The sequence below is a fragment of the Electrona antarctica genome, assembly GCF_951216825.1.
Source record: "Electrona antarctica genome assembly, chromosome: 12".
Lineage (NCBI taxonomy): Eukaryota > Metazoa > Chordata > Actinopteri > Myctophiformes > Myctophidae > Electrona > Electrona antarctica.
This window is the reverse complement of record NC_136793.1, coordinates 11,029,966-11,052,921: the sequence shown is the minus strand read 5'-3', so window position 1 is coordinate 11,052,921 and position 22,956 is coordinate 11,029,966. Positions and strand designations below refer to the sequence as shown.

The 22,956-nt window shown below is 42.1% G+C and overlaps 1 protein-coding gene across 3 annotated transcripts; it reads right to left on the bottom strand.

Annotated features, from left to right (window-relative positions):
* Positions 1-1,932: 1,932 nt before the first annotated feature.
* Positions 1,933-22,829, bottom strand: LOC306933887 (uncharacterized protein). 3 transcript variants are annotated; one of them, XM_079516253.1, is made up of 20 exons: positions 22,587-22,828; positions 22,169-22,218; positions 21,759-21,875; positions 20,626-20,806; positions 20,449-20,524; positions 19,815-20,041; positions 19,143-19,239; positions 18,645-18,775; positions 18,196-18,336; positions 16,768-16,845; positions 15,452-15,556; positions 14,215-14,347; positions 13,760-13,929; positions 12,448-12,562; positions 12,331-12,402; positions 10,748-10,934; positions 9,737-9,957; positions 7,692-7,846; positions 5,965-6,124; positions 1,933-4,033 (listed from the first exon to the last, which is right to left on the bottom strand). In XM_079516253.1, the coding sequence occupies exons 1-20, from the start codon at positions 22,611-22,613 to the stop codon at positions 3,900-3,902; spliced, it is 2,577 nt and encodes an 858-aa protein (XP_079372379.1). In that variant the 5' UTR covers positions 22,614-22,828; the 3' UTR covers positions 1,933-3,899. The 3 variants fall into 3 exon arrangements, with proteins under 3 accessions (XP_079372379.1, XP_079372378.1, XP_079372377.1); XM_079516252.1 differs by having other exon boundaries at positions 12,331-12,562; positions 18,196-18,333; positions 22,587-22,829; XM_079516251.1 differs by having other exon boundaries at positions 12,331-12,562; positions 22,587-22,827.
* Between the last annotated feature and the right edge of the window lie 127 nt (positions 22,830-22,956).

Sequence of the window (22,956 nt, the reverse complement as noted above, 5' to 3'; positions counted from 1 at the left end):
GTTACAATATACAACATATGGCCTGTATGAGCGCCATAAGAGAACACGTCTATTTGCAGAGAGACATGTGTTCTCTCATGCGTCCTAGAAAAGTGTTCTTGTGAAATGACCCCCTCTCTCACCAATCGCTTTTCTGTACATATACGGTTATTGCAACTAGTGTTGATTTATTGTATGTCTCAATGAATTGAATACACAGGACCACAATGGAAACGAGCGCTTAGGACTTTGTGTTATCCTGTTATCCTTTTAGCATAATTGTGTAATTGTACCTCTGTATTATTTTGCAAACTGTTAGTGTTAAAACATTCAATCAATCACTGTAAAAAATAAATAAAAATAAAAACATTGTAAATAGCGAAAATAGCTTGGCTATTTTATCTATTCATCATAGTACTATATAGGGCTGAATTGTTAGTCGACGCTTTATTGATTGATTGATTGAAATATTTATTAACAGTTTGCAGAATTACAGTACATTTCAAGCACAAACTCAATACAAAGACTGTTAACTGTGAGTTATTGCATTGATGCACGATTGCACGTGACATCATCAAGTTTTGCAGGAACGCCTATACTGAGTAGCAAAAAACGACTTTCTGGCCTTGCAGCCCATGATACATCCAAAACAGAAACGTCCCATCTGATTGTATTAATTAAACGACGTTAAACTCAATTTGCCACTCACTTTGTGTATAACCTCTATTCTATTGGAGCCCTAGGCCTATCTCACAGCCCGTTTTTCACGCCCACTTCCGGTAAATAGTGGTGACTTTAACATGGGCATTTACACGTTTTTTTCTCTGGAGAATCTAAGTACATTTTCTAATGTAAAAATGTGACAGACCAATATTATTATGAAGCAAACAAGATGGTAAATCAGGTCGAGCAGATAGAACAAACCTTACCTTGAGAAAACAAAAGTTGTAGACTTCTTAAATAACCTCTGTTAACATGTAGCGTCTATGGAGTGACGTCACGCTATCACCACTAACCCCGAAAGGGGGCGTATTTAGGGGGCGGGGAAATTCTGTGAGATAGGCTTTAGGATAAAGAGGATTTTCTTTTTCAATCCCCGCTTTCAAAGTCACTCACCTTAGCGGGGGTATATGGAGGGCAGCATGTGGAACAGAGTGAGAGGCTGCGCTTGGGTGTCCGGGACACAGGATTGGGGATTGATGTAGCTCTTGTCTTGTCAATAATAGCCATGCATGCATTTAGGACATGGAAGTGTTCTTCCTGGCGTCGCATGAAATGCAGACCAGCATCTCCTCTGTAGCGAAAATATTAAGAACGTTTTACCTACTCACCAATACAAAGGCGGCTGCTTGTGTAATTAAAGCCTACTTTCCTTAGTGGACGCACTCTGAGTCTGAGCCCCCACCACACGAATACAGCACAGGGGTGGACAATGACATCAGCTAATTGAAAGCCTGTTCACCTTTGCATGAACAGAGGTTGACGGATGGCACATGATGGAGACTGGAGAGCTTCCTCAATGTAGTTTTCGGGTACCCGACGTGAAGCCGTTGTCGCTGCTCCCAAAAACTGCTCCGACACATTATGGCCACATGATGGCAATGATGTTACACTTTGCATGGGATGCCCGTAGTAGTTTGGGCCTGTGCACTGGCGATGCTGCTCAGCTTTCTGAGCTTGCAGGAGGAGTCGATGGTATTTGAATAACCGGCAAAGCATAAAATAATGGTTAAAATCTAAAGTGACACAGCTGCTTTCCCGGTCTTAATGGGTTAAGTATTACTTGAAACTCTGGTAAAGACGTTAAGGAACTCGTGAGTTGGTATAGTGTTAAATGTTGAACATTTTCAAAGTGTAAATTTAACTCTAGAAAGTGTGGAGCTATATAAACCCTGAAAAGGCCTCGGTGAGTCAATTCAACACCAGACGTCTTGCTATTTACTTGAGTTTATGACAAATGTTTATTAATTCAGGAGCGTAAATGTGTTACAAATTAATACCATCATTCAAAAGCACATAAATTCACAGTCAAATTCACATTTGTCAAGTCAAAAGATTATAAATGTGTCCTGTAAGAGCAGCAGGAAACAAAAGAAAATAATCGGCTCTACTTTGCTACACTGTAATACAATCAGAATGTCTAGATAGATATTCTATTTCCAGTGCAAAACACAATTTGTATATCGGTACTTTAAACTCTAACATTTGATGTTGATGATTGACGAAAAAGGAGAAAATACTCATAAATTACAGACTGTACATACATTGAGGTCTCATCCACTATTATTGCCATTAGTATTTCCATATCAAGAGAGAAAGCACACACTGGTGGCCGAACGGATTGCGGAGCGGTCTTGATACCGGAAGGTCGCCAGTTCGAATCAGCGGTCCGACACGTTAAAATTACCACCGCTGAAGTGCCCTTGAGCAAGGCATTGAACCACTACCATGAAATGTTCTATGAGCAGGGCCTGGCTGGAAACAAGTTCTTGAGCTTAGCCCAGATACCCTGGGTAAATATAGTAACTTTGCACTGGAGCTCTGGGGATGAAGTCGAAAGACCACCATAATTCACAATCTCAAAAATCATCCCCCCATAATCATGCAGTCTTTATATGATTGTAGCTAATATTCTAGGCACATCTGGTGGCACATCCCTCTCCCTCCATCACACAGGAATCCTCAACAGATATCGGGGTCAACGAGGGATGCAACGATTTCACTCAACTCACGAATCGATACACAACACTGGGTTAACGAGAACCCATGGATTAAAGCAAAATAAAAACTCACGAGGAAGTTTGTATGGCCACGTCGCGGGTTTATGAAACGATGTGAAAGAAGCCCCGGCACTAATGCCGTTTCTTAAATAATTAACACAATATATACATTTGTGATGTTTCAGTAATTTTGTTTCTGCTGTTCTACAACGAGGTGAATGATTGAGGCTTTGAGATTTTATGGAAGATGCTTAGAATTAACATATTGCTAGTTTTACCACTTCAAATGCTCTAATCTTAAAATAAAAAACGAAAATAGCCCATCTACAAGCTGTCATTGTGTCTGCGACGCATTGAGAGCTTGTAGAGCAGCTATTTTTTCTGCACATTATCCTTCCATATTTGCTGGCTTCTGTGGAATCCAGTGTTAATTTTGACAGCAAATTCTGATTTAGTCTTAGTCTTTTGAATAACGCAGAAACACACCATTTAGTTTTAGTCCTATTTAGTCATCCGATTTTTTCACCTTAGTCGACTAAATCTTAGCTTAGTCAACAAAATGAATACTGGTGGAATCCAAATGACTGAAGACAGTCGACTGAGAACCTTAATCAAATAATCCATGTGAGAACCTATTATTCACATTTGATTTCTTGAAAGAATCAATTGAAAGAATGGTTCCGGATATTCGTAATGTATACTAAAATCGTTCATTTCATAGTGCATTGTTACATCTCTAGGGTTTAACTCACATTAACCACTCATGCTCCATTTTCAAATATTTTGAAAAATGATATATATATATATATATATAAAAAAAGAAAATGATAGGCGAACATGTTTGCATGTAAAGACATGTCCAACATAGGGACACCATGGTTAAGAGATCACACTTGATGTGATTGTATTGGTCCCAGTAGAACTCAGATCTCTCCATCTCCACAGGCAATTAGATGAGTGCGTACTTATACTTGTGTGCTCTCAGGTCAAGCAGGGTTAGAAAAAAATAGCAACAAGCTACACAACTACAAGCTCACAACACTTCACGAGCTTGTACTGTAGATCAGCTATTTGTCATAAGAAAACGTATAATATAGGCCTTTTCTTACAAATCGAACCCTGGCTATCATGTCAAGTATTTCATTCCTGGGCTGGTGATGGGCGTGAGTCAATTTGTTTAGGCACAGGCGTCATCCACTGTCAACTCTGCTCACATTCGTCACTCTGTTCCGTTCCGTCGCTCGCCAAGCGCATTGAGCTCAACTGCTCCTCAAAGTGGTCCAAAGTGGACTCGTTGTCACATTCCTTCTCCAGCATCGTCTTCCAAAGTGTTACTAGAGGAGGAATAAAACATAAACCTTATGTTGTTTATAAATCAACTGAAAAATATGACATTTTTATTTGATAAGGCAATTCAAAGGATTTCATATTTTAAAGGGTAGCACTAGCTTAAAAAGGGTATCTTTGAAAAACAAAGAAAAAGGTCCCGCACACTGTCAGACACTGACTTGCCAAAATGTTGCTCTTTATTAGGTCGATGTTTCGGTCGATTAGATTTTCATCAGGACAGACAATCGTCTGTTGACAATTATTGTCGGTCAGACGGTCTGACAGTGTGTCGGTCAGACGGTCTGACAGTGTGTCAGACGGTCTGACAGTGTGTCAGACGGTCTGACAGTGTGTCGGTCAGACGGTCTGACAGTGTGTCGGTCAGACGGTCTTACAGTGTGTCAGTCAGACGGTCTGACAGTGTGCGGGACCTTTGTTTTTCAAAGATACCCTTTTAAATATATGCTCTATTGCCCTACGCACTTGTCACTAGCCTACTGAGGTGTGCATTGGCCTTTTGCTAAAAAAGGGTAGCACTAGCAACAGTGAAAACTAAGCATTCTTTAAATAAATAAATAAATCACACCCGTGTGAAGTGTGAACTGAGTGGTGTAAGGTCTTAGATAGACTGATCAGCTGTGGTCTGACGTAATGAAATCACACCCGTGTGAACTGGGTGACCATAGCAACCATGCTAATTTTTTGTACGGACAGACACGGACACGGACAGACACGTAAACTAACAAAGCCAGTTGTAGGAGTGGTTTACACCACCGGTACCGTTACCGGTACCGTTGCCGGTACGGTTACCGGTACCGGCAGGTTTAATGTAAAAAAATCACACCCGTGTGAACTGAGTGGTGTAAGGTCTTATATAGACTGATCAGCTGTGGTCTGACGTAATGTCTGACGTAATTAAATCACACCCGTGTGAACTGGGTGACCATAGCAACCATGCTTATTTTTGAGTGGTGTAAACCACTCCTACAACTGGCTTTGTTAGTCTGTCTGTGCAAAAACAATGAGCATGGTTGATGCTGATTGGTTGATGCTGATTTCATTACGTCAGACATTACGTCAGAACACAGCTGATCAGGCTATATAATACCTTACACCACTCAGTTCACACGGGTGTGATTTTTGTTGGTACGAACAGACACGGGTACATTTATTTTGGTACGAACAGACACGGGTACATTTTTTTTGGTACGAACAGACACGGGTACAAAGCCAGTTGTTGGAGTGGTTTACACCACTCAAAAAACAAAAAATCACACCCGTGTGAACTGAGTGGTGTAAGGTCTTATATAGACTGATCAGCTGTGGTCTGACGTAATGTCTGACGTAATGAAATCACACCCGTGTGAACTGGGTGACCATAGCAACCGTGCTCATTTTTTGAGCACAGACAGACAGACATGTAAACTAACAAAGCCAGTTGTAGGAGTGGTTTACACCACTCAAAAACATCAGTACTGCCGTTTTGAACACAGAACCGAAGGGAAGACTTCTGTTTGGTATGCTGCTTGCTGTGTTACGGCCTTAGACGTCACCTAGTAATTCATTATGAATGAGAGGTTGAGCGAGTAGGAGCCGTGAAACTGCACCCGTACCGTGCCAGTCATATATCTCTGCTGAGCCGTGAAACTGCACCCTTTATCTGTACATTCAGGGCATGCATGGTCTGTTGGTATGGAATGTTCATATTTATCGATATGATAATGATCATTCAGGCCGTGTGACGGGTCCAACCCGTGTTAAATTTCTTTCTCCCCCTGTACCCACAGCTTCCTGTCCATCTACACCCCTATCCAAATAAAGGCCTACAAACTAGTCCAGAATAATTAAAAGACTTTCGAAAGACTGAAGTTTTTATTTTTATTTTAATGTTCACGTCCATGTTTCGACAAAGTGGCTGACGTGAGCAGCGACTTACTGTACTCTGGTTCTTCAGATGTGTCAGGATCAGCCTCCGTGTCATGGCGTTCCGTGAGGTCCTCTCCCTCCTGGTCTCCTGCTAGCATCACGTTCTCCACCATCACCTCGTAGGCCCTCCTGGCCTCTGACGACAGCTCAATCATCTTGTGGTAAAAGTCCTGTTAACACCATTTAGACCTGAGACCAGATTCTACAAATCTTGACGGTTTTCTGAAAAAACCTATGTTTCGATATCAGTGGTTCTCAAACTATTTCATGTCAAGGAGGACCCCAAAAATATATGTAATTGGCCGCCAACCCCCATCTGAAAATATGTTGTTCCAGAGGGACCCCCCCAGAAGGACAGATATGAGTGAAAATGTTTCAATAGCTAAAGTTTTAAATAATGATTTGAAGCTATAAGCATCGTAGACCAATGCATATTAATGAATGTAATTAAGACTAGAGCAGGGCCGTATGACTTGCCGTGACGTCATTTGGCAGCCAAGTCTATGAACTTTTAATGTTTGCTTTTAAGCATGCCCTCCCTGTGGCGTCATGTCACGTGGCAACCACAGTGGGCTCCCCTCACTTCACACGAGGGGCATTTTTGCCTTTATTGATATATAGACCGGTGCCCGACTGTAGAGCACCGGGTCGGTAACGATGGAAGTTGGAGATCCATGCCCCACCTCAATACACATTGTACTCGTGTCAGAGAACCTGTTCCACCCATCTGTCTGTGTCCCTTTTATGGAGGGAATCTTGAAAAAACAAGCAAGTGGCCACACACGCCAATAGCTACTAGCTAGGCGACTGTGGCTCAAGAGGTAGAGCAGGTCGTCCAATGATCCATGGGTCGGCGGTTCGAATCCCGGCTCCTCCTGGCTACATGTCGAAGTGGCCTTGGGCAAGACACTGAACCCCAAATTGCTCCCGATGTGCTGGTTGGTACCTTGCATGGCTTCCGCCGCAATCGGTGTATGAATGTGTGTGTGAATGTAATGCACAATCTATGTAAAGCGCCTTGAATAAAGGCGCTATATAAATGCACCATTTACCATTTTAGCTAGAGTGCCAATACTTTATTAGGACGCAGCAGGTAAGACAAATGATGATCATTTGTCTTACACATAACTTATTTGGAGTTCTGTGTCAGGCATGCCCAAATATGAAGTGTTGTGATGTCAGAACAGGCCAGCTCTATGCCCATATATGGAGTTCTTTGTCTCAGGCATGCCCAAATTTGGAGTCTATGCAGATGTCAGAACATATTTGTGATATCATAACAGGCCAGCTCCATATATGGACCCTGGGCAGGGGCCCTGTACAGATCCCGGGCAGAGGCCTTTTGTGGCGGTTCTGGACAACCGTGGTTGTTGCAGTGCCCGACCGACACCAGGCACTGCACTCCCTGTGGGGGTGTGGAACGCGCGTGTCGAATTTCAAGTCGTAGGGGCGAACGGTTCTCGAGTTACGTGAATTACAGCCGTACACACACACGTACGTACAGACAGACGTACAGACTAGACATGCATTTGCATTTATGTAGATATAGTCACAGTGAAGATGGACAGGAAAGAGGGAGGAAGAGACGGGGAGAGACATGCAGCAAAGGTCGTCGTGAACGGGACTCGAACAGGCACAGATCCTATATGTGGCATGCGCCTGGACCGCTAGGGCAGCAAAGCGCCCCAGGATTGCACCTTTTAAAGCACACAGTTGACAAAAAGACATGACACTGACCTGCGCGCCATCATAATTGAAGATGCCCACCAGGCTGACGGGCACAGCCTTGTTGACGCAGCGGCCCAGGGCCTTTCTGGACAGAGCAAAGACGAACGGAACACCCTGCTCCCGACACGTGTTGATGATGTTGTGGAGAGCCTCGTCCAGACCGCCTGGAAACACCACAAACAAACCAGTGGTGGAAAGAAAACACTCAAATGTTTTACTTAAAAGTATCAATGCTGCAATTATAGAAACGCTCCATTACAAGTAAAAGTCCGGAATTCAAAATGTACTTTTGGCATCAATATACTTAAAGTAGCAAAAGTAAAAATACTGCAGAATGGCCCATTTCAAGTTTTGAAATGTATATAAAACTTTAGAAAATAGCTGATCTGACAAGCGCACAATGCACAATGCGTCACATCACATTGTGAGCTTGTAGATCGGCTATTTTCAAATGGTCGAAATGTATATAGGGCTGAAGTGGTTACTGCATGTTTTGTAATGATAATAATTAAAATCTACAAAGTAACTAAAGTTTTGGAGTAAAAGTACAATATTTGTCTCTGAAATGTAGTGGAGTAGAAGTAAAAGTAAATTTACTTAAGTACAGTACTTAAGTAAATGTACTTAGTTACTTTCCACCACTGCAAACACCAAACTTATCATGGTCCATTCACTTTAGTTACTCTTTTTTGTTTAGTTTTTTAAGAGAGGTTTAAGTCAAGCCCTTTGATGTTGTCTGTTTAAGGCCACAGTAGTTGGCTACAGGACTGGTGCCACATTTTTAATGTAGTAGTAGACAAATATTTTCATGGAGAAAATGAGAATCGTGACCGTGGAGGAAAATCGAGATTTACATTTGAGCAAGAATCATGCAGCACTAAAAGTTAAAAGAATCATAAAAGATATTTGTTATCGAAGCATTTGACGTTTTATTCATTTTTACCATTTCGGGAACCAAAAAGGGGAGAATCGATAAGAATTGGAATAAATAAAATCCTAATAGTTATCCCTACTTGGCAAAGAACCTACGGAGAGGTACTACTACTGAGAACACGACGAGACCACAGCTTGTTGAGGGGCCAGAACCTACGGAGAGGTACTACTACTGAGAACACGACGAGACCACAGCTTGTTGAGGGGCCAGAACCTACGGAGAGGTACTACTACTGAGAACACGACGAGACCACAGCTTGTTGAGGGGCCAGAACCTACGGAGAGGTACTACTACTGAGAACACGACGAGAACACAGCTTGTTGAGGGTTAGAACCTACGGAGAGGTACTACTACTGAGAACACGACGAGACCACAGCTTGTTGAGGGTTAGAACCTACGGAGAGGTACTACTACTGAGAACACGACGAGAACACAGCTTGTTGAGGGGCCAGAACCTACGGAGAGGTACTACTACTGAGAACACGACGAGACCACAGCTTGTTGAGGGGCCGGCGTACCTCCTACGGAGAGGTACTACTACTGAGAACACGACGAGACCACAGCTTGTTGAGGGGCCGGCGTACCTCCTACGGAGAGGTACTACTACTGAGAACACGACGAGACCACAGCTTGTTGAGGGGCCGGCGTACCTTAACCTACGGAGAGGTACTACTACTGAGAACACGACGAGACCACAGCTTGTTGAGGGGCCGGCGTACCTTAACCTACGGAGAGGTACTACTACTGAGAACACGACGAGACCACAGCTTGTTGAGGAACCTACGGAGAGGTACTACTACTGAGAACACGAGACCACAGCTTGTTGAGGCAAAGAACCTACGGAGAGGTACTACTACTGAGAACACGACGAGACCACAGCTTGTCGAGGGGCCGGCGTACCTTTGGACCTACGGAGAGGTACTACTACTGAGAACACGACGAGACCACAGCTTGTTGAGGGGCCGGCGTACCTTTGGACTGACTGAACCTACGGAGAGGTACTACTACTGAGAACAGGACGAGACCACAGCTTGTTGAGGGGCCGGCGTACCTTAACCTACGGAGAGGTACTACTACTGAGAACACGACGAGACCACAGCTTGTTGAGGGGCCGGCGTACCTTTGGACTGACTGCGCTCGCAGTTTGGCGAGATGACGACGCACTTGACCTTCCGGAGCTTGAGGTGTTTGAGGACCTCGCGGAGGCCCATCACCAGCCGTCTCTTCATGCGGGCCTTCATGGGGTCCTTCTGGTACAGACGGTCCTGGAAGCGAACCAGCTCCTTCAGCAGGGTCGTCACGCACTCGTCCACGTCTCTGCTCAGCACCTGGCTACAGTAACTGAAAATGCAAAAAGAAAAAGAAAAGAGAGGAAAAAAGGACAGGGTCTAATAAAGCTGTGGCTTCGTTTGGATCCAGTGTTGATTTTGACAGCAAATTTTGATTTAGTTTTAGTCGTAGTCTTTTGTATAAAATGTAATTTGGTATATATTTACTCACCGAAATGTGTTAGTCTCATTGTACTAAATGTACAGCTGATTTTTTGCGACTAAAATTAATTTTGGCGGGCCTTGATGACTTTGTGATGCCTGATTGTACACTTGGTTGCATACTGAAAATAGTCTACAAGCTCACAACGCGTTGCAGCGCTCAACACCTGAGCGCAACCAAACATAAAACGATCTCTTCTCCGCTAGTCCCTCCCTAAACATTTTGTCTCGTTTTTATTCGTTGACGAAATTGTCAGTATATATAGTCATAGTTTTAGTCATCATGGCTTAGTTTTTATTTAGTTTGTCAGTGAAAAAAGGTAGTCGACGAACATTTTTTGTCAACGAAATCAACACTATTTGGATCTCGGCCAGTCTATGACACCAATTCTATTACGCCAGCACTATCACGTCAGGTGTCTCCTAATTTGTGCAGTTTCATGAAAATGCTAATACACAATGATGAAACCAGAATATTTGTATGTAGTACTTCTGCTGGCCACCAAATGGGGTGGTAACATTGCGGGTAGTTCAATACCATGTTGATTGGCATGTCTGAGTAGTTCAACACGATAGTTCAAACATTCAATGATGAACAACAGTCTACAGTCTAGCATGCGATTTCAGACACACAGCCTTACTCTCTGAACTTCCTGCTGTGGATTTTGGGCGCATTTTTGAGGACAGGCGGTGGTGCCTGAGTGTTTGTTTGCTCTCCTCCAACCTCCTCCTCCTCCTCCTCCTCTGCCTCTCTCGGTTGCTCCGTTTGATTGCTCTCAAGATGACCCTCTGGCTCATCTTCTGGACCCGTAGGACTGCTGATCTCATCTGAATTTGAGTAAGCAAACGCAAACAGACACTTATCAAAGGTGTGTCTTTATCTGAACATGGCAAAACAACAGCTGCTTACTGTGTATGCATGAAGAGTAGATTGCTGCTTCAACGTTAGGCAGTTCATCCCCATTTTATACTTTGGTAAATGGACTGCATTGATATAGCGTCTCTTTCTCCAGCAGTTGGAGGTTCAGTGTCTTGCTCAAGATCACCAAGGTCCCTAATCTATTACACTGCAGTCAAATCCAGCCAAATCTGAGACGATCTTTTGGACCGACCTACCGTTGACACAGCAGTCTTGCACGCTCAGCTGTAATCAGCTGATAGTCGGCTGATTGTATCAATCAGCCTAGTTTCCCATGCCTCATTCACATCTCAGCTGATCATTATGTCACACTTCGATTCTCCAATCACACCTCATTCCCTCAACAAGGCGATCCATTTAAATATGTCTCTCTGCGACAAAATAGCTCAGCTTCCATTTGCTTCACAGACACTACCCCAGCCTCCACCTTTTGACCAGAGTCTGGCATAGGTTCAAGACAGGGGTTGACAATAAACCCCAAACCACACCAAAGGGTCGAGACTCGAGACGAGACGGTTTTTAAAGTCAACCACACCAATGCAACTCATTGAGTTACAATGAGTTGCAAACAAAGGGTTCAGCCCAATAAGTAAATAGTCCATTATAAAAATGACATGTACATTTTGAATTACCTTTTTTGTATTATTATTATAATTATTTTTTGAACTTTCTGGGGCTGTGTGATAACAAATATCATACCTCAATTTTTATGCCAAATACCTACATAGCTATGAAGAATGTGACTATGGGTTCACAGTTATTTTACATTTTTAAGTGTAGCAACAGTAAAAACAGCACATTATAGGTAAATAGTGCTCTTATTTGACATTCCAAAGACCAGAACACTGTATTGCTCAAAACGTGTAATGAATGTTGAACTGAAATCATCGTGTGCCTGGCTCTGAAGTAAACTAGAATTCAATGTTGCATAGCTCAAATCTGATTCAATGTTCTATGGCTTTAATGTGAAAATGCATTCAAGTTGTATGTTTCAAGTTTGCATGACTCAAGTTAATCTCATTAACGGTCTTGAATATGTGCCTGTTCTTGTGGGGGTTTGCTAATGTTCTCTGATTTTGCCTAGCATGCTGCATTTGTGTTTAGGTTTATTTAAACAAATCGGATTCCATTCTGGATACGTGGCACAGATCGGATTGGGATCCAGTAGGAACCCAGGGATCCATCTGGGAACCTTTTCGATTCCCAGACTATTTAAAATCTTTAGGAAATGTTGGCCTGTAATGACATGATGGCCTGTAATGCCCAAAACAGGGACGTCATATTGAAAGTGTTGCCGGGGCTGACCAGTATCACTGGGGTCACACTGCTCCTCTGTCGCAGTGTGCTGGGGCTGACCAGTATCACTGGGGTCACACTCCTCCTCTGTCGCAGTGTGCTGGGGCTGACCAGTATCACTGGTCAGCTCCTCTGTCGCAGTGTGCTGCTCGGCAGGTCTGGGTTCCTCTTGACCAGGAAGCAGTCCTCGTTCCTCCAGCAAGCGGTTCTGTTTCCTCTCCTCTCTCTCTTTCAGAATGACCTGACAAAACATGAAGCCACCAACAGCTTAGGCCTGTCACAATTATTACACAATTGCCTAATCGCAATTATTTGACATACCGGTAATCGTTTTACACATTGAAAAACATTCATACATTTTCCAAACAGCAGAAATAGCAGATCTACAACACGTCACTAAGTGACATTACAGCATATTATTATTACAGCATAATAAAAGTATAAAATTATTAAATGTCAATAATGTATTTGTATATTTAATATATTTGTCATCTCTGCCCTGTACGAAGCCTAAAAAACAAACAGAAATCAAAATTGTATTCATATGTTCAAATGCCAAAAACACAATTAAATCGTTAATCGAAATTATTTGTGCGACAATTAATCGTCAATTTAATAACTTGAAAAGTAACCACGACATTGCAAAAACATCAGGTGCTGATTCAGGACTGATTGACACGGCTGCGTCTATTCATATAGCATTTATAAAGTGACAATAGTGCCATAACCACTTAAACCCTATATAATTGTGTTGATCAGGGTCCCCCAGGGGTCTGTACTTTTCCCCTCCCTTTTTTACCCCACCAAATATCTTTGATTTACAAGGTTGCACGCTTGTAGATTGGCTGGTTTTGGCATTGGAGAAGCAGCGACAGTTTTTACGCACACATCTTGAACAAACATGCTACTGGCTTTATTTATTACTTATTTTCTTATCGTCCTTTATAATTATGGTTACTTTACACTCTCAATAACTTTGCCTAGTTTCGCAGAAATGTTCGCCTATTTAATTATGACATGCCAATAGCGATGCTCTTCTACACTACAATTTAGGATTTAGCAGACTATTCTTAATCGAGAGCGACTTACAGTAAACAAGAAAACATATGGTAATACATCGGATACATAGAAATAGTCATAAAGAATCATAAGCAAGCTAAGAAACTAACATCCGTCTAACAGTGAAATATCTATATAATGAAACTATGCGTATACACTATAGGGTGCTATGTTATGCTATCAAAATTACATAAGCTGAGCCTTTGCATACCTGTAAGAACGTCGAGGCCAGGGCAAGTGCAACGGCAAGTGCTACGAGCTAAGATGGAGTCTGAAGAGGTGGGTTTTCAGACTACGGTGGAAAGTTGGGAGTACACTAAATCTCTTCGCCCCAGAATTGGGACGCTAGTGTTCCCTGTGGTGAAGTGAGTGGACTCACCCTTTTAAGGGGGGTGGGTTTCTTGGCCTTGGGCACCTCTCTCTGCTTGCCCTTCTTCACCATGGGGCTGGTGGAGTCCAGCGGGTTGTGGGCGATCTTATCCTGCTGCCAGGGAAGCTTCTTCTGCATGGCCGCTGACTTGTGGCACGCAGCAGGCAGGGCACCACCCACTGCAAAGACAACGGGAAGTCAAGATGTGCTCAGAGTTTCTGATTAGGGCTGTTAACTATCCATTATAGTTCTTATCGATTTCATTTTTAACTTTTTCGATTCAGAGAATTCACAAATTCATAGATTTGTCCGATTTCTTTATGAAATTACTGAAATAATAATTAAAGACAAAATGTAGGAAACAAAAAATAAAGGGACCCATGAAAATGTGTCTGCGTCCCACAAATGGGTCCCCGGCCCACTGTTTGGGAACCCCTGCCCTAGAGGGAGTGGAGTCTCCTTACCTGAGAGAGTGACTGGCTTGGCCTCTTGCTTGGTTTTGTGAGACTGCTGTTTCTTCTCTAGGACCGTCAACATGTTGCCAATATCCAGCTGGACAGGAGCCTTGCTCTTCTTCCCACTGGCCTTCTCAGCTTTCTGGAGATCACAGGTCAAGCACCAACATGGTTAAAGGGATTGACATATAAAAAAAAAGATTTTGAAAATGTTCTTAATTATATATATTTTTAGGTTTTCTGAGCTCAATTGCACCCAAAAAACCTGAACTTTTAACATTCAGTAGATTTTCTGTGGTGTGGGGTTTTCAGGCTCAAACAAGTGCTCTGATTTGCCTGTGGACTGCGAGATAAGAGCTGTTTTCATTGCAGCTCAAAAGGCTTCAGAACACTTGTGTGGGTGTAACAGTGTAATAAATGAAAATAAATGAAAATTAATGCCATTAAACCTATAAACCCTCTTTTCCTAGTTGCAACTAAACTCCCCCCCCCCCCCCCCCCCCCCTCTACAACAGTGGTTTTCAACCCTTTTCATATCAAGGCCAATTAAATATTCGGAATTTGAGCCACTGACCACCATGTGATGAAATATTTTTTTTGTTATCATTGGATAAGATTTTGTCCACATTTCCATGCTGTATTGATGTGGTACCATTAGGAGGGATAACAGGCAAATGTTGATCAAAATAATAATCCTTCTACATTCTCTAATGTGTAGACTTACACAAGAAAGAAGAAATACAGATGTTTTAACAATAATTTAACCATTGGGAGTGTAAAAATGCACATTTGACATTCTCAAGAGTTAAAGATCTTAATTTGGTTACCAACTGTATAATTTAGCTGGGGACCACCTGAAACCCCCTCGACTAAGGACCACTGGTGATCCCTGGACCACTGGTTGAAAACCACTGATCTGTTATGAGCTTGCATATCTGCTAATTATTGTTCATGTATCTTATTTGTTCCACACTGATGAAGGCTGGATAGCCGAAACGTTTGTCTTCCATTATGCACAAATACAAACTAAAGAATGCAGTCTTGGTGTGTGCGACCCATTACCGTTATTATTTATATGATTTGAACGCACCACAAGTCAGAGAGAGCGTGGTGGTCACAAGAAAAGGTTTCTCTTATTTGTTCCAAGAGTTACATTAAAATCAATTAACTGTTGCACTCCTAAAGCCTATTACAAAGCACAGAAGTGTCTACAACGTGACAGGTGGGAATCAACAGAAAAACAAACCTGTGCTTTCTTTGTGGTGTCTGTGGGCAGAGACTTTCCTACAGTGGCCTTGTCTTTGTGTTGGTGGTCACCCTGCTGAGGTTGAACACCTTCTCTTTGGCTTGGCTGTACAAAAACACATTGTGTCATTTTAATGGGTCCCGGGACCCAGGGACAATTATTTTATGAGTCCCACTTCAACAACGCTACGAGTCATATTTTGTCATTTTTACAAATTGCAGCGTTTAACTCCCATTTCATCTCATGTGGTTAGTAGAAAATGTAGCCTATCTGAAAGAAATAAACAATTCCAAATCTGACAACTTATAATATTTGCAAAGAATTATGCAAACATCAACAGTGCAACGTATATACCGTAATACATTTTGCACTGTTTGTTATCAAATTATATACATTTTTAGGCATATACATGAATATACATGCTTCGTCGACCCAAGTGGTCGACGAAGCATTCCCTGGGGGTGTCTGTGTACACACAAGCACACGCACACACACACACAGCCCCCTTTTCCATGACGTACTTTCTGACCCGTGGCGAGATCGCAAATTAGGCTACGCTGTGGTAGTTTGCGTCAATGAGTAAACTAAACATTGTAGGCAGACGCTAGCCCCGTTTTGAACCTCACTCTCCGCTATAGTGAACATGGCTCGCAAATGAAAGTGAGTTTGTGACTCCTCTGTAACAAGTAGCTGTGTGAGAGGTAGGGGTGTGTGTGTGTGTGTGTGTGTGTGTGTACAGTGCACAGTGTGCTGTGACAAGAGGGAGGGAGGTAGGTCGGCTACTCGCCTCAGCTTCGCTCTTCTATGCTTATTTTGAGGGTCACTCAAAATAAGTGACCCTAAATAATTTGGTCAAAATGGCAGCACCCGTGTGTTTTATCATGTTTCTCAGACGATTTCTACGTGGATGTGGACATACAAAATGAATGTGACCGTGGATTTATATTTTTACAGAGATTATTTTTTTAACGTGGATTCTGTTACAGTACTGACTGAGTACAGTAACACCTCTGGATGGTGACATAACTGTGTCCTTTATCCATGTATTGCGTCTAAGGACCCACCGAATTTGCAACACTGTCTATCGACGGATCTGTCGATAGGACTGTCACGATCATGAAATTATCAAATATTACATTTATGTGGATTTCATCTACCTGTTTTTAGGAAAACAATTCTAATGATTATGGGAAAACATTATTGTGATTAGTTGAAATGATTGCGATCAGACAATATGTACGATATGTAAATAAGTATGACAGGATACCATCAATGCATGATATGGTTTACGTGTGAAGTGAATGGCTGCTCCATACCTCATTGCATAGCTTTGTTGTATTGCTGCTGGCTAAGCCTTTTTTGGCAACAGCCAAACCTGGAAACTCCTCTTCATCCTGGGAACAGAAGATCTTGATTCAAATTGGACCGGTACTTAACCCAATTTGGGCGGGAACCCCTTTTGGTGTTAGCATTATGTTATGCTTTAGCTATTGAAAAATAGCAGATCTACAAGCTCATAGCGCGGCACCGTGCCGCGCTATGAGCTTGTAGATCTGCTATTTTTTTAAAATCGAAGAACGACTGACATAGAAACATAGATTTTTCAGAAAACTGTCAGGATTTAGAAGTCATTTTTAGAATCTGATCTCAGGTCAAAATGAGTTAAGCACTACACTTAGTTGACCGAGTCCTCCAGGGCTATAGAATAGACTAGATTTCCCTCTAGAGCAAATCTCTTAGCTAATCTACAAGCTCACAAGGCGTCACATTTTGTGAGCTTGTAGATCAGCCCCAGCATAGGAATGCTAGGGTTCAAGTGCTTATGGTTAAAACATTTTCCTCTTTTTTGTCGCTATATTCTGATAGTCACTGCTATAAAAGTATTTGTTCCCAGTCTCTCCAGATCTTTAATAAAACAGAAAATACATTTTCAGGTGGTTGCCAATTTCATCCAACCAGGAGAAAGTTTACCGGCTTCAATTTTATAGTGTCCCAGTTCTATTTTCGTCTGCTAATTTCTTTGTCATCACTATTATTTCAATAGTGAATATTCAATATTATTTCAATTTATATTTCAATTGTTTACCCTGCATCATATATATATCAATTTTGATAAATAAAGTTGGTAATAATCCCAACCTAAAATTTGTATTTTCTGTTTACAATACTGAGGAGCTAAGCTAGAGACAGGAAGACCCCTGTTGCTGAAGAAATAGAAATCCATAGAAATCAGTTTCAGTTTCTCTCTATAGAGCTATACAACGCTTAATAATTGAACCAAGAAATATCACTTATGGCGTCGTTAACCACTTGAACCCCAGCATCCATATCCTGGGGGGACATTAGCCAAAAATAGCAGATCTCCAAGACGCATCGTGAGTTTGTATATCGGCAATGTATGTCAAGAAAAGAAAAATGTGGTTTAGAGAGAAAAAGGCGGTACAGTTGCTGCAACTCAAATCCGTTTCACTAAGAACAGAGGGTAAAACCTGAGTCCCGATTCTACAAAAGCCTTCTAAATCAGTAGTTCTCAAATGTTTTCTTGCAAAGGATCCCCAAATTGGCTTTAAAAAAAATAGTGCTACAAGCTCACAGCACGTCACTTCGTGCTGCACTGTGAGCTTGTAGATCTGCTATTTTCGAATAGCCAACGCAAGATGCTTTCCGGGATTCAGTGGGTTCTGTGGCAAAACGCTACTCTCATGTGAAACACGTCCTCATAGTAAAAGGTGCATTAAGGTGACCTCGAACTTGGGAGGCTCCTGCTGAGCCACGGCCTCCTCTGGATCCACCTCTCCGTCTTCCCCTGCGCTCTTGCCCTTCTTCTTCTTCTTCCTCCGCTGCTTCTTCTTCTCCGAAACGCCTTCTTCCTGCGTCGCTTCCTTCTGACAAGTGAAGGGTGTGTGAGGAGTCTTTTCCAAGTAATTTGAAATCTACAAGTGACTACAGAAAACAGTGATTCTCAAACACTTTAAGAGTGTACAGAAAGAGAACCAAATGGCCCTGTAAGGGTGACATCATTGGTAGGCAGGTTTGTATTTCACTTTATTTATTTAATGTGCACCCCTGCTTATATGAGACAATTTAAAATGAAAATAATCGACATGTATTAGTTGAACAGGGATGATTTCTCTCTCTTAAACCATGCCATGGTGGGACATGTGAACAGTGACTTTAAGAACTTAAGGTGTACCTTGGAGGCGCTGCCGCTGACAGTTCTCTCTTTAGGCAGAGGTGCTTTCGGAGGCTGAGAGGCAACGTTGGCCCAGGAAGTGACTACTGGTCCCGAGCCATCGGTGGGACTCGGAGCTCCTGCCGGCTGACCTGTTCACATCAAACGTAAAGGTTAGTTTCAGGAATTCATCTAAATCTTCCAGTCACAACATTTCTAATGCAAATCAACTGAAACAAATACAGACAGTATATTGAAATGGAGAGACAATATTAATTTTATTTTATTTATTTATTATTATTATTAGCTTAGATGTGATTCAATGGCGTCATTGTTTACCAAGACATGCTAGATGGATACATTCTTAATATTAGCTAACGAACATGCCAAAAATAGTGATACAATCATTTTTCAAAAATTACTAGTCACAAGCTCTAAAACCTTTGCCTTGTTTGGATGAATGATAGTGACATTGTCCAACAGTCATAAATAGCCCAGATGGCAGAAGTTGGATCCTACCTGCTGGGACAGTAGATGAAGCAGGCTTAGCCTCGCTGGCACGTTGATGGGGTTCATGCTTTGCTGGAGGTCCAGTTCTGGTGAGCAGTGTCACTGTCTATGCATGGGGAGTGCAAAGTGTTACGAGTCACACACTACACTTTACTAAAGCCTGACTGATATACAATGTCTGGCCAACATATCGGCCATTATTTTCCTTTTTTTTAAGCAATTATGCAGCACTTTAAATGTGCTATTTTGGGCATGTCATTATGTGAACATAGTGAAGAAAAATAAATACATATGGTAATAAAATAGCACATCTGACAAGATGTCAAAATGCAATGTGTAGATTGTAGTTCGCCAATTTGTCCGTTTTTGAATAGAGCTAAACTATGTAACTTTACTTGTTTGCTTGTTCATTGTATAATTAAAGTTAAATGTTATTTTCAAATATGAAAGTATGTATATTTTTTGTTTTTTTTATCTGTTGTTCAAATAGGAACTTGAATGAAATCTAAGTTTTCAAATTGATTCTAAAATGGTGCAGTTTGACAAAATATCTGTGGTATATCTAAGACTGTCCAAAAACCTAGCATTGGTCAGGCTCTACGCTTTACCTCACTTGAACAGAAAAATGCGTGCCCATTTAGCATGCACACCGTTTCTTGTTCTACGTTTCAGAAAACCTACCTTTTGAACTGGCTTTTGAATTTCAGGACTTGGGGACTCGGGACGGGGAAGAGTCGGAAGTGGAACCCAGACTGCTTTCTGTTGAACAGGAACGAATGGACTGCCGGAACCTGCCCTGACCCTCAACTCAGGGAAATCAGTCATCCTCACCTCAAACACCGCCGATTCGGTCTGTGCCGACTTGGGTCGGTCGACAGAGTTTGGGGCAGATCTGGTGTCTCTCAAACCTTTACAGAAATAGCTGTTTTGAAAATAGATCTACAAGCTCAAGAAGCTTGCACAAACAAGATGTCCATGACAATCTACAGTACATTCCACAAAATAATAGTAAAAGAGTCAACATTCAATAGGGCGGTTTATGTGTCACTTACTCATACACATACAAGCATGTTAATTAGTAGCTGGATAACAATATTAACAGCAATGTTAATTAGTAGCTGGATAAATATAATTTGCAATAAAAAAAAGGTATGAAAACGATATAACTACACTTTTGTTACCACCGTGCTCTTACTCCTATGGTGCATTGTCCTCTTAATACATGATATTTGGTAAGAGAGCGTGTGTGTGTGTGTGTGTGTGTGTGTGTGTGTGTGTGTGTGTGTGTGTGTGTGTGTGTGTGTGTTGCATGTACCTCTTCTCGACACATCCAATGATCTCTTGCCATGCCTTCTCTCCTGAGACAAAGAGTCGCTGTTGTATTTTGGGGTCTGTGGACAAAGATGCCATTCTACCGTATTAATCCGATTACCACGGTCCGGCTTCAACACTGTCCTTAGTTTGCACTAATCAGGAAGGAAACCTTGCTCACCTTTGACTGTGGATCTCGTATGGAGCGGTTCTCCTTGGACGGGTAAGCACTGGCGTCTGCCGTCCCTCTAACACGGCGGCTGTTGCTATAGCCATGTTTGCTTGGCTGGTCTCCTCCGCTACCCTGCTGCACTCCATCAGTGGCTGACGACCTCTGCCTCGGGTTAGCGACCGCATCATTCCTACACATAGGAGAGGCCAGATGTTTACTGTACACTAGGGCTGTTATTTTTCTTATTTTTTTATAATTAAAGGACCACTTTTCAACTTATCTTCATATAATTGGTCCTCACTAATGTTCATGATAAAATACCACAATTCTTTTCTACTCCGTCTGTGTCTCATAGGAGGGCTGTGGACAGTTCAGACAACAGATTTTCAGATTTTTTTTCAGATTTTTTTTCCATTATCATATTGCAACCTTTCAGGAATAGAAAGCCTGCAGTTTCTAATAGCTTGGATTCCCCATCGATGATGTCACTGGTGGACGGGTTCCTGTACTGCCCACAGCCCTCATATGAGACACAGACCGAGTAGGAAAAAATATTGTGGCATTTTATCATGAACATTAGTGATGGCCAATTATATAAAGGTAGGTTGAAAAGTGGTGAAGTGGTCCTTTAACTGTTGCACCCCTAGTTGTTTACGACAGTGGTTCCCAAAGTGGGGTCCGGGGACCCCCAGGGGTCCTTGAGGGAGTTCCAGGGGGTCCCCAGCTAAATGATAGTTTGGAACCAAATGGACCCTTATGGGTCTGTAACTCTGAGTGTACAAATGGAACCAAATGGAGCCGTCAGAGTTAAATTAACATTGATTTTACAATATAAAAATCACTGCTAGAGCCATAAAATAAAATAAATCTTCTCTTATGGGTGTCTCTGGCATGTCTCTTCAAATGGGGGTCCGTGGGCTAATTAGTGTCAATTTGGGGGTCTTTGACATGAAAAGGTTTGGGAACCACTGGTTTAGAGGCGAATACTTCTTATAACTGTCAGGGGACTAAGGATGCTGAAGACAACACGAGTGTGACTGCACTATACCTACCAGTAACGTATCAAAATCTAATAACAGGCGCAAAGTTCGAGGAATCACAATGACGCCACTACATACCGAACAAATATTTTCCCCACATACCGTCTTGAAAACTGCTCAGAGAGATAAGGATTTGGCAGTCTCATAAGGGGCGGTGATGATGATGATGATGAAGCTGTGGCCAGCTCCCCCCTAACTGGTCCCATCACATCATCTGACCTGCAGTGTTGAATTTGACAGCAAATTTTGATTTTAGTTTTAGTCATCTTGAATAGTTTTAGTCACATTTTAGTCACCTGGAATGTCTTAGTGTTAGTCGACTAAATATGATACGATTGACTTATACTGGATCTCTTGTCCACTACATTTTAGTCGTTTTTATATTTGTTGACAAATGGTCAATACATTTAGTCTTAGTCATCATAGCACCATAGCTTAGTTTTCGTCAGTGAAAAAAGGTAGTCGAACATTTTTTTGTCATAGTATTAGTCGACGAAATCAACACTGCTGACCTGTGGAATTTAGGGAAGAAGGGCTGGACAGCAGGAGACAGCTTGCTCTCCTGAAAAGGACAGCAAATAAGGCATTGTCATGGTTCACAAACAATCATATATAACACCAAATAGACACCTACTGTACTGTTACTGTACAGTGTAGTGAGTGTACACATACAAATCTTAACAAACGGTGGCAACATTTGTACCCTCTCAGAGTTAAATCAACACTCAGGATTCCATTGTGTAGGGGAAAAGTTAAAAGTAAACTGGAACTTATATAATAGGTGGTCTTGACGGCTAGCCTATGTATGGATTGGATATAGGTTATGCAACTAGGATAGCATTAACGTTTAGAATGTGGCTAATTAAACAGGCTACTAAACTAACACTCCACTGACTCCAGACTCCCAGTAGCATTCTAGCATTAGCTCACCTTCTCCATCTGCAGGCTTTGGGTCATACGGTCATAACCAGCTGCTTCTTTACTTGTGTCATTGTTAAATAGTTAACGTTGGCTTATATATATGTGGGTTCATTTGCTAACGATGCTAAAGCTACCTGTAGAAAGATAAGCTTTTTGCTAAACTCGCGTCACCAGGCGGAGGCTTCGCGCAGTACTTGTCTTGTGGAAAGCTTTCACCCTGTGTGCTGTTCAGGGCTCATATCTGGTCTAGAGCCCGCCTACCGCATCCGGTCATTTCCACTCACACAATGCACGCGCGCGCGCGGACCGTTTTCGTATCCGCTCCAGACCGGATGTGTAAACTGCAAAGCGAATCGATCCCAGTCATTAACGTGAACCT